This window comes from Nerophis ophidion, linkage group LG04 (assembly GCF_033978795.1).
Source record: "Nerophis ophidion isolate RoL-2023_Sa linkage group LG04, RoL_Noph_v1.0, whole genome shotgun sequence".
Lineage (NCBI taxonomy): Eukaryota > Metazoa > Chordata > Actinopteri > Syngnathiformes > Syngnathidae > Nerophis > Nerophis ophidion.
This window is the reverse complement of record NC_084614.1, coordinates 26624898-26637828: the sequence shown is the minus strand read 5'-3', so window position 1 is coordinate 26637828 and position 12931 is coordinate 26624898. Positions and strand designations below refer to the sequence as shown.

At 36.8% G+C, this 12931-nt stretch overlaps 1 protein-coding gene across 2 annotated transcripts; it reads left to right on the top strand.

The window, feature by feature from the left end:
* The first annotated feature begins 1515 nt into the window (after positions 1–1515).
* plp1b (proteolipid protein 1b) lies at positions 1516–12150 on the top strand. Of its 2 annotated transcripts, none has more exons than XM_061897715.1 (7): positions 1516–1698; positions 4535–4721; positions 4808–4964; positions 7439–7616; positions 7871–7944; positions 8684–8749; positions 11393–12150. In XM_061897715.1, exons 1-7 carry the CDS (start codon positions 1695–1697, stop codon positions 11462–11464), a joined length of 738 nt encoding a protein of 245 aa, XP_061753699.1. In that variant the 5' UTR covers positions 1516–1694; the 3' UTR covers positions 11465–12150. The 2 variants fall into 2 exon arrangements, with proteins under 2 accessions (XP_061753699.1, XP_061753698.1); XM_061897714.1 differs by lacking the exon at positions 1516–1698 and adding an exon at positions 4051–4252.
* The last annotated feature ends 781 nt before the right edge of the window (positions 12151–12931 follow it).

The following is a 12931-nucleotide window of genomic DNA, read 5'->3' as shown; positions in this document are numbered from 1 at the left end:
AGTAGTAAAATCAGTTGTAGTTGTAGTAGTAGTAGTAATAGTAGTAGTGGTAGTTATAGTAGTGTCAATATTCCTTTAAAGGTTATTCTTTTTATATATAATAATTTATTATTATTATTATCATTTAATGCCCATCATAAAATTACAAAAAGATGCAATACAACAGCTTTAGCAATCAATTGTATAATAACAATATATATTGTACTGTATATACATTATTATCTTTTATTTTTTTGTTATACTTTCTGTGATTATTATCTGTGTTTTAGGGTGCCTAGTATTATTTTTAATCATTGTTCTTAGCAGCAGTAGTAGTAGTAGTAGTAGTAGTAGTATGATTAACTTGTTATTGTTATTATTATTATCATCATCACATGAATAATTATTATATAATTGCCATGATCTTGCTGCTCTGCTACCGCCTGTCTGCTTTTTGTTGCAGTGCCTGGTTTCTGGGTCACTGGGCGGAGCCAGCTGCGAGCACGGCTGATACTAATTTTCTACTGACTACTTAAGCTATCCGGTACATTCACTCGGTGGCAGTAAGTTCCTGATGGTTCACCCTTCCAGTCGTGTTCATCTCCTCTGCTTTGGCTCCACTCACGCTTCTCATTTCCTGCCGTGGAGTGTTAACCATTTCCTTCCCACACCTTTTCTGTGCATTTTCTGTTTTTTCACATCTTTTGTGTGCGTTCTTAGTTATTTTTCCTCACTGCTTTTGGAGTGTGCTTTTTGTTTTTAGTCTTATCATTTCTTCTCTGCATTTAAGTCCTACTCCGACAACAATAAGATGAATTATAAAAATATGTATTTTTTATTTTGTTAATATAATTATTATTATTTTTATAATTATTTTTATTGTGTTCTTGACTGGTTTGTCATAGTAGTTATAGTAGTACAATATTTTTATTTTTGTTATTAGTATTATCATTATTATTATTATTATTGTTATTATTATCACTGTTGGTGTTTTTGGGTGCCCAAAATGTATTTTATAATATTTCATTGTTATCATTATTATTATATTATTATTATGACATGTTTTACTGCCAAATATAACATTTTATTATCAACAAATATGCTGATAATATTCCATTTTGATTGAGAGGCATTATTTTAAAAATATGTTTAGTATTATGGATGTGGTTTGCACTTCTGTACAAAATACAAATGCATTGCATCATAATGAGATGTGTGTCTAATACTTGACTCATTTGCAGATGAATATCTAATTATGAAAAACAGCTCAGTGCTGTTCTACTGAACTTCAAACTACAAGTAAAGGCACAAAAATAAATATTTTGTTCAATTACCATCTCTCTGACAATGTCAATCAAATGTATTAACGCTCCTTGTAATATTAACAATGTCGCTGGTTGGTTTAAACATTCAAACCTACCCTAATCAAGCACTTAAAACAGTCCAATAAAAGAAGCTCACATTGAAATGTGTGACCTGCCTCTGCCGCCAACCCTGAATCCACCACAGCTCTATAAATAATGTCTGGCAGCTGAAATGGGACTTTGTGACTTTAAGATGTCACTTGGGGAGATGTGCTCTATCTATTGTTGATGAGACAAAAGCGTCAGTCAGATTCATATAGGAGTGACGGGGATTAACTTCTCATATCCTCATATCACAGTCACCAAACCGCCTGGCAGAAACTTCAATAACCTTACAACTTCTTTGTGGACATGGGTGAGTGCGCAGAATATTTAACATCTCCTTATCATGTATTATGAATACTGCTTGGGAATTTCTTAATGCAAATTTCAATAATGTGGTGTTTTATATGTAGTTCCTGGTCTTGGATATTGCATTGCAATCATGCACCATAAATGCAATGTTTGTACGTGATTACGCTATTAATAATGTAACTGCTGATTCAACACAGTGCTGCAGTACTACAATGCACATGATAGGTATGAATTACAAAATTACCTTAATTCACTTCTTCCAGGTCCATTTTCTGACATACTAATGTTCTTCAAAACAACAAAAAACAGTGTTACTCAACTGGTTTGTCGCAGGTGGGTCATGGACCAGCTCAGAATTACATAATTTGATGTATTTGTTTCTTTTTTTCTTTTTTCTAGTATTATATTTCTTATTTAGTGTTTATCGTACAAACACATATACCTACATAGACATACAGTAAGTACATGCTTATACATAGAAGGGAAGACATGCTTCAAAAACAATGCTCCTTTGTTTTTATTTAGAACAATGTAAACAAAACCAACAGGCAAAATACCTGTCCAGAACAACTCCCCCCTTCGTCTCCCCACCCCAACCGCATTTTCATTTTTTTATTTTGACATGCAAATATTTGGAAAATAGGTCATTGATAGATCCAAACAGGAATTATTTTAAAATGTTATTGATTGATTTTTATTGTCACTGATATTCTTATTTTATGTCCCTACACATGTAATTAGGTGTATTTTTGTTTCGGTATCAGATTTTATAATTCTGTATTTATGTGTGTATTTATTTTGATGGTTTTATTCAGGACAGTGCACATTAAGGAACAATCTGCTGTACTAAGCCAGTTTATAGCATGGTTGCTGATTTCCATTAGCAAAGTGAGTGTAGCCTCTTGCCCAGGTACGCAACGGCAATGTGATGGCAGAAGCTGGATTTGTACCAGAAATCCTGAAGTTTCTGGATGACAGCTCTGCCGTCTGAGCCCTGCCGCCCCACATTGCCCCTAAATATACAAGTGTGCTGTATCAGACTGCAGTATTGCTCAATTAAGGACACATCTTACGTACGTCTAGCTTGTGTACTTTTTTGTGCTTAGCCGTCGTGTAGCTGCTAACTCCTTGTAGCCTTTAGCCTAACATGTTTACCACCCAAAACAAATGTGTTACAAAGGACATTTAGAAAATAATAATAAATGAGCATGTGTTCAACCCAATTAAATTGGACCATTGGAACATGTGGGTCTCAGAATGAGACCTGTTGAACACCAACTGAACAAAAGACATTACCATTGCCATACAGTCCTCGTCTCTACTAACTCATGTGTCTAAATTGTCATTAAAATGTACCATAATTTTACAGCGTTGAGCAGTATTTTTTCACAGTAAAATAATACAATGAAAATGGACAATAACCTTACAAGAAATGACTGTAAAAAAAGACACAATCCTTATATTTCACAGCAATTAACTGTTGTCCATCCATCCATTTTCTACCGCTTGTCCCTTACGGGATCGCGGGGGGTGATGGGGCCTTTCTCAGCTACACACGGATGGAGGGCGAGGTACACCCTGGACAAGTTGCCATCTCGGTATTTCGCAGTCAAATATTACAATTGTGCTCCTCTAGCAATTACTGTAATTTAAAACTGTTTTGTCTTTCAGGAGTTACGTAGACTACATTGCACTCTTGTACAGTCAGTCCCGCTATGTGTTAAACAGAGAGAGCAATTGACTGTTAAATTGCAATTGTGAAGTTACAGCATTTTTTATCATTTTAATGTAATTAACTGTAAAAACATACAATTGGGAAGTTACAACGTTTAGTTTTTTTTTATTTTAATTAACCATAAAATCACAGCTTTTCCAGGGTGTACCCCGCCTGTACGCCCGAATGCAGCTGAGTTAAGCTCCAGCAACCCCAAAAAGGGACAAGCGGTAGAAATGGATGGATGGATCACAGCTCAGCAGTTACAGTAAATTGTCTTCAAGACATTTCATAGCAGATTGCTGTTTGCTGTGAATTTACAATTAAAATGTTCACAGTGTGAGCAAGGTGTGCATCAATATTTAGACAGCGGCAATCACGGTAACGTCACAGTAAATTGACATAATTATATACTGTGAATGTTTGCACCCACGCCACACTTAGGTACCAGGGTGAGCCAGCCCTGCATGGCCTGACGACCCGATGACCCCCATCTTACCAGAACGTGTTGCACCAAGCTCTTTGTTTGTGTGACATCACCCCCCATTGTCTCATGGCCAAAACAAAAGCTACCTTATGTTTGGCCACAAAGACACGCTCTCTCCTCCAGCTAGTGAAGTCAGCGTCCAACCAGACTGGCGACGCCTGTGACCGCCGCGAGAAGAAGAAGAAGGAGGGCCGGGCCAGCTCGCGTAGAAGCGCCTGGATGTCCGTGCATTGCAGATGAGCCTTATTTTGCAGTAGGCAGACGGACCGCTTGGGATCTTTTCTTCTTGTGGAGTACAGCATCAGAAGCAGCCCATGTTTCCGGTCAGGCAGCCTTGGCTTTGCAAAGCCTTAGGTGCTTGCTTTTATCCCATTTCTGCCTGCGCTTTGACTTATTAACACTGTGGTTGTCTGCTACCTGCTTCTGCCGCTTACACCGGGGAGAGTGCACACTGTTTTGGGTTTCTGCTCGTTGTCTTTTCTGTTCTTTCCTGGTTTGTGTTGATGGGTTGGCACGCACACATTTTGTCCGAGCTCTCCTGCCGGGTGACAGAATTCCCCAGCGCGGCGTAGATGTGCTGTGTGCTTCTATGCGCGGTGTGTGCCGCCTGTGTGCTGATATATTATGCCCCCTCAGGTTGTTATGATTGCTGTATCCGGTGCTTGGGGGCAGTGCCCTACCCATCTCTGGTGGCCACCTTGCTGTTCTATGCAGGCGTGGCTCTTTTTTGCGGTTGTGGGCACGAAGCCTTAACCCAGACCGAAATCCTGGTCGAGACTCACTTCGCCCGCAACGAGCACGACTATGAGGTCCTGGCATCCTTGTGAGTTCATCTCATCATTTTTTGTCCTCCATAGCTTCATCTCTGTCTGACTGAACCACCCCCCCACCCCTACCCACCCTGCCCAGTGTCCAATACTTCCAGTATGTCATCTTTGGCCTGGCGTCATTTTTCTTCCTCTATGGTATCCTGCTGCTGGCTGAAGGCTTTTACACCACGAGCGCAGTCAAACAGACCTTCGGGGAATTCAGGAGCACCCAATGTGGGCGGTGCCTGAGCCTGACGGTGAGTGCAAGGTCAAAAGGGAGGCGGGGAAGAGAACGGGGGTGCAAGGGAGAAGGGACGTAATGTCATCAGATCATTTGGGCCCTGCTGAATGCAGACATGTTTAGGGGGTGCATGGGTACCAAATTCAGTACTTTTTTCTTTAACGTCCTCATTCTGTCAGCACTAACAAGTACACGTTCATGTAAAATCAAACTTTACTTGGCTTTAGGGATGGGTGCCTTTCACGTTTGAACAGATACGGTTCCGAATATCCTGTACCCGGGAATCGATACTGGTTCTTAATGGTACCAATTTTCCGTACTCTAGTGCAGTTGTCCCAAACCACCGGCCTGGGGACCTATACCGGTCCATGACACTTTTGTTACCGGGCCGCACAGAAACATTTATTTATAAACTATTTATAAACATTTTCTCCGACTAAATTTAACTGGACACACCAATAAGCTTGTTGATAAATGTATATTACAGCTCCTTTGTTATAGTACATGGGGCAATGCACATTAATGGACATCTAAAATGGTAATGTGCCAGATTGTAACCAAAGGCTCATTTTTCTTTTTTTTTTGGCTGTTTTTATCTGCCACACGTAGGAAGCCGGTCCGTGAAAATAATGCATACCTTAAACCTTTTTTTTTATTTAATGCTAGAATATGCTGTGTTCACATTGGTTAAGTTTGTAGTTATGTTTATTTTGTTCTTCATGGTGTTTTTGAAACTGCACCAATTTTCCTCTGAATTTTCAACTAACTTGAAGTGTTTTGCCAGAAGGATTATTTGCAATATGTACATTTTCAGAATGTGCCTGTTTTATTTTTGGCCAAACTAAGACTAAGAAAACAATCTGAAGTTGTCTTTATTTTTAAGTGTTATTGTCATGATTTTACCAGTTCGCCTCCTGTGGGAATAATTTATAGACACCCCTGGTCTATATATATTTCATAATGCAGTGTATATTCGGTGGGTAGTGCGGCCGTGCCAGCAACCTGAGGGTTCATGGTTCGATCCCCAGCTTCTACCACCCTAGTCATGTCTGGTGTATCCTTGAGCAAGACACGTCACCCTTGCTCCTGATGGATCGTCGTTACAGCCTTGCATGGCAGCTCCTACAATCAGTGTGTGAATGTGTGTGTGAATGGGTGAATGTGGAAATAGTGCCAAAGTGTTTTGACCACATTGAAGGTAGAAAAGTGCTATACAAGTAAAACCCATATGCAGTAGCTACTTTAATTACATAGAAATTCATAATATCACTTTAGAAATGTATTTTAGACACACACTATTTTTGTAAGAAATCTATTTAAAACAACAAAAAATTGGAGGAGCTGTCTGGGGACTGAAATACAAAACTATTTTTTAAGAGGTCAGCCCGAAATTCTCTAAAACGAGCAGAACTTTTCATCACTATTGCCCTAAAGATGAACAAATTATGCTTTGTTTTTATGACAGTGGAACCTCCAAAGTCAAGTGTGATCATTACCAAGTTGTTCAAATATCACAGCATATTTTCAAGGGATGCACAAAATGAAAATTCAACTCCAAAACCAAAAACTGAAAAAAATGAAGAAACAAAGGCAGAAAACCAGACCAAAACACCAAAATAAATTATTATGCCAAATATTACTATAATTGGCCACAGGTCTTTCTGGGAGATATAACATTTATTTTGAAATGTCTTTACAGAAAAGAAAAGTACTTTTCAGGTAAAGAGTCTTTTTTCAAACAACATAATAAAAATTGATGAAAGTGGAGCATATGGAGCTTTTACTTTCCCTTGTACTGTAAATTTTAGTGTTTTGAATCCATCACATTTTATATATAGTTTAAACGAGAAAAGAGCAGACTTTCTGCATATGCCAGCATAACATTCAGTTTCCGCAGTCTTCTTTTAATGCTAAAAATTATTGCTGGCCCGGGTTTCGGTGCATCAGTAACATTTTCAAAAGGATGTCATGGAAAGTCATTTTAATTCATCCCATCGCTTATACTTTTCACACAAAATCTAAATAGAAAACATACCACACTATAAATGAAGAGAAAGCCAAAATCTCATGTAATAATAGCTTTAACTTGACTTTTAAGAAAAAATAATGAAAAAGATATTTGATCATAATAAAAACCAAATTAAATAATAATAAAAAATTATCAAATAATAATAAACAAATTTAATTGTGTATACAGAAATTTATACATTCATATATATTTATGCAATGTGATAACTATATTTATAGTCAACGATAATAAATGTACAAAAAATATTTGTATAAATAAGTATGAATGGAAATAAAGCAATACAAATAATGGAATTTAAATTATATTGTCTAAAGTCCATATTTTCATTTTTTGAGACTCCACTGTATTTCAAAGAAGAAGAATAATGCTGACTTAATGATGCCACATTCATCACACAGCAACCAGCGGCTGTGTGCTACGTTTCCCTGACCTTACAATCCACTTTTTTTTTATTTCAACAGTTTGTCATCGTGACGTATATCTTGGCCTTCATCTGGCTGGCCGTGTTTGCCTTCACCGCTATTCCCGTCTACTTCCTGTTCAACATGGAGCAGACCTGCCATGACGTCAACATCTTGGCCGAAACGACCCCCAGCATAAATCAGCACGCGTGGATTTGCATGGATGCCAGGCAATATGGTGCGATGCTCCTATAATGACTGACCGCATGCACACCTGATGAGAATAATAATGTGATCCTTCCAGCCAATGAATTAATCATTGGGGAATAGATGCTAAACTAGTTGTTCAATTAGTTAGAAAATCATTGAGATGACAACACCCTGGATTCTTTGAACATTTAAAAATTGTTATTATTGAAATGATTCATAAGGCATCTTTATCCAACATTGCTATGTTATATGTCACTTCTATTATGTCATGTCTTTATAAAGGGCTGCTTCCTTGGAATGCAATGCCAGGAAAGGTTTGTGGAATGACCTTGGCATCTATTTGCAAAACGAGCGAGGTGAGTACATTATTTACATATCACGCTTGTATGCAGTATTTTAAAATGTTGTCTTTTGTTTTTTTAATACACACAATAAAGTGATTAATGTGGTACCTCAATTTTTATTAGTAATCCTTTCCAAACGGTCCGAACCAAACCCACTCGTACGAAAAACTAAGACATTTTTCCTATAAGAATCCATCCATCCATCTATTTTCTACCGGTTGTCCCGTTCGGGGTTGCCGGAGTCTATCTCAGCTGCATTGGGGCGGAAGGCGGGGTACACCCTGGATAAGTCACCATCTCAACGCAGCCTATAAGAAATAATGTAACAATACACATTTAATGGAGCATAATTATAATGTTGCATACAGAAAATAATGCAAAATACACAAATGATGAATAAAATATATAAGTGATCATTTAACACAATTTATTGAAAACTTTTGTGGGTGAAGATGGCGATGAGCACCTTTGCACTTTGCTACTAGCTCTTTGTTGGATATATCATTGTTTCTTACATTCTTTTTGAAAATGCTTGTACTTGCAACTTTCTTTGGCCCTTGAGTAAGTCACCATGGTGTGGGATTCGGACTCGTTTCTTACATGCAATAGTTGGCCGTACAATAATCGAGACAGTATACAAACAATTTGAACTGAGATTTTCTTTAAATATGTAATCCTACAAAAAGTGGGGTGTACAAAAACTGAGGTACCATTATATATGATTGTTGCTATTGTGCTTTTTTTTTTTCAGTTTCACTTTACATATGACTTGTACATTGCTGCATTCGCTGGGTCTGGAATCACTCTCTTAGCACTGGTGAGCACTGATTTTAATTATTTGCATACATTTGGGTCACAATTAACATTTGTGGACACTATACATACTGTATAAAGTTCTGTCCCATAATATTCATACCCAGGACAAAGTCAATTTGTGTTTGTTGAATAGTATCTTTTAGAATGATGAAAAACACATATTTGTTGCATTTTTGAGATTTGACTGAATCTTTTGCACTGTTCTAAAGGAGCATAATCTGGAGCAGGGGTTGTCACAAGTTCTAGTAGTCATCAAAGCAGGTTTTTTCGTTAAAGCCTGTAGGTCAACTTTTTAAACATAAATAGACATAATTACTGAAAAAATTGATAGAAGTTGATAGTCCAACTTATAATAACTGGCATACATACACCTGTGATGGAGATGACATCAGTAGAAAAAAATGCATTTAAATTAGATAATAACTAGTCACAGCTTGAAATATGGGATCTTTTATATGAATATTTTAACTTTTAAATGAACTTAAAATATGCCTTTTTTTCTCATTGTGGTGAATAATAGCTCCAGTGCGGTTGTCAAGCTGATAAAATGCAGTGCAAGTGTAAGCCCTTGTGACTGCTTGTTTTTATTATTAATTGCTGTGTTTGTGATGGGAAATATTAAATGTGGCCTTCTACATCATTTAATGTGGTCTGCCACAATATTTTAGGTATTCGCAACATCATTTTATGTGGTCTGCTACATCATTTTAAGTCATTTTCCCAAGTATTTTATGTTGTTGCAGCGTCTTTTTATGTGGTCCACCACATCATTTTATGTGGTCTGGCACAACATTTTGTGTGGTAAGCCATATCATTTAATTTGCCTGCCCCAGTGTTTTACGTGGTCAGTTACAACATTTTATAAGGTCAGCTACATCCTTTTATGAGGTCAGCTATATCAGTGGTTCTCAAATGGGGGTACGCGTACCCCTGGGGGTACTTGAAGGTATGCCAAGGGGTACGTGAGATTTTTTTGAAATATTCTAAAAAATATCAACTATTCAAAAATCCTTTATAAATATATTTATTGAAAAATAGCAACTATTCAAAAATCCTTTATAAATATATTTATTGAATAATACTTCAACAAAATATGAATTTAAGTTCATAAACTGTGAAAAGAAATGCAACAATGCAATATTCAATGTTGACAGCTAGATTTTTTGTGGACATGTTCAATAAATATTGATGTTAAAGATTTTTTTTTTTTTAATGAAGAAATGTTTAGAATTAAGTTCATGATTCCAGATGGATCTTTATTACAATCCCCAAAGACGGGACTTTAAGTTGATGATTACTTCTTTGTGTATAAATCTTTATTTAAAATTGAATCACTTGTTTATTTTTCAACAAGTTTTTTGTTATTTTTTTATCTCTTTTGTCCAATTAGTTCAAGAAAGACCACTACAAATGAGCAATATTTTGCACTGTTATACAATATAATAAATCAGAAACTGATGACATAGTGCATATTTCTTTATCTCTTTTTTTCAACCAAAAATGTTTTGCTCTGATTAGGGGGTACTTGAATTAAAAAATGTTCACAGGGGGTACATCACTGAAAAAAGGTTAACAACCACTGAGCTATATCATTTAATGTGGTCCGCCACATTGTTTAAATGGCTATAACTGGTCATTTTATGTGATCCGCCACAACATTTAAGGTGGTCCTGTCCATTATTTTAAGTGGTCTGCCACATTATTGTATGTGCTTGCTACATCATGTTATGTGGTCTACCCCATCATTACATGTGGTACACTACAAACTTTAATAAGACCCACTCCATCATTATACAGTAGTTGGTCCGCCGCCATGTAATTTTATGTAGTTCGCTACTTCATTTTTTGAGGTCTGCTATATTATTTCATGTGGACTGCCATCCCATTTCACATGGTCCGCCATAACTTCTAAATACCTCTTCTTCATTTTATATGATCGCCGAATCATTTCATATTATTTAAGTTGCTGGCATCATGATTTTATGTGGTCCGCTACATAATTATAATGCGGCCAGCCACCATATTTAATGTGGCCCACGCCGTTATTGTATGTGGTCCGCAACGTCATTTTATGTGATCCGATGCCTCATTTTATGTGGTCCACTACGTCGTTTATGGGTTGCAAAGGCTACAGTATAAATAATAAAACAGGTTCTGGCTAAATGTATTTGTTCGTTCAATTTTGACAGAAAAATTTACTGCATGCAATGGCATATGTTCGACACTTTTATATAACGGTAACATGCAACATCTGGTCCAAGCATTTTTTTTTTTTTATATCAATGATAGATAGTTAAATGTCTGCTCTGATTTACGTTTTCAAAGGAGGTTATCCATCCATCTGTTAGTGGAATATTCAGTAATAATCAACCACAGTTTGCCCATGCAAATAGTCTAACAAGGCTATTATACGTTTACAGTCACTGTAACATGTGGAACTCTCAGGGCAGCTATAAACCCCCTATGGTTGTGGCCTACAATAAAAACAAGTTTGCCCCCAATGGCTATATGGAAAAAAAATGTTTTAAAATTGAGCCACAAAAAGCCAAGTCACTGATTATATTCATTTCCAAATACAGGCTCTAGTACTGAAACAAGTGAGCCTAACTTCTCTTCCTCTTCATCCTTTTTTTCTTCTTCACAGTTTGTTTACTTGGTGGCTACCACCTACAACTATGCAGTTTTGCGATTCCTGGGCAGGAAGGGGGTACGCTAATTGCAGCAGCCCTAACTCCAGTCATCGGCGTCCTCTGGCTGTGAGATGCACGGCCATGCAATACTACAGTACATGTATTTCACCTTGATGCAAACAACCAACATGGATCACCTGCTTGTATTTCTCTGCAATAATAATTTTCGCCACTGTCTTCGTATGAACAACAGACAGAGAGATGAAGACTCCTGTCCTCTCAGATGATTCTCTTAGCTTTGTTGTTTTGTGTGAGTGTGTGTGTGTGTGTGTGTCCATCTCCCTTAGTGCTGATGCAGTCATGATGTGTGAGGCCTTTCAGGAATAATAAAGAGCAGGAACAGCTCCCTGCAGCATAACTTGCATGCTCGTGCTTACTGATGCATGTATTAGGACTTTATGACTTATTGTCACCTTTTGTGTGTTTTCAAACTGAATGTACCAAAGTTGTCTGCACCTCGGGTGGGTTGTGTTGTGTCGCCCCGCTCACTGTCACTCACATATTTGCTTTGTTTAAACACCACTGTGTGGGGGGGGAAACAAAGCCATATATTCACCTTTTTTTTTCATCAGATAACTCATGTTTAATAATATGAGTGCCTGCTACTAATTGAATTTTGTCATGTGTGGGCAGTTGAAACTAGACATTTAATTTTGTGATGTTATTGTAACTTTAAATGGCATGTTTTCAATAAAAACGTGGTTAATCAACATTATAGCTCAATTGATCTTAGACAACTACGCTGGTCATCGTACAGCGATTGACTGGCCACTGAAAAACCCACTTGTGTTAATTACAGTCATGACTGAGTTGACTTATTTTTACAGGACAGTAGATCTTTACAGCTATAAAATCTGTCCACTGACTATTCTAAACAACACCCTCAAAAAGGCTCTTAAACAGCTGATAGTGCCAAGATGACGTAAACATGTGAGTATATGTTTACACAACAATAAGTACAATCTTGACACTTAAACCAAATCGTGATGAAAAATTATGAATAAAATGTAAATAGGACAGAGATGATGATCAAAAATTAAAGATGCTAAAAATGTTGCATTGTTTTTTGTGAAAGCTGAAGCAAAAGTTGCGATGTTTGAAGACTTTATTTTCAATAACATCGAATTGTTTTCATTTTGAAACATTCGTTGTTAGTGTTTAAAGTGTTCCTCGTAACCTTACCCTAAAAAAACATGGGATTTCAGCAAAAATTGGAAAACAAATACTGCATGCTATACTTGTTTTTTACCACACAGACTTAAAAGTAGACATCAAATGGCAGTAAAAGCACATTTTTTAGAAAGTTACGTAATGTGTTAAGGTTTATTTTTTTCTATAACAATAAATTGCAATTTTAAGAATTTGTTATCAATGTGTACAAGTGTTCTTTGTAACCTTACCCTAAAAAAGAGCAGGATTTTAACAAAAATTGGAAAACACAAACTGTATTGATGTTTTACTTGTTTTATACCACCTAGACTTAAAAGTAAATA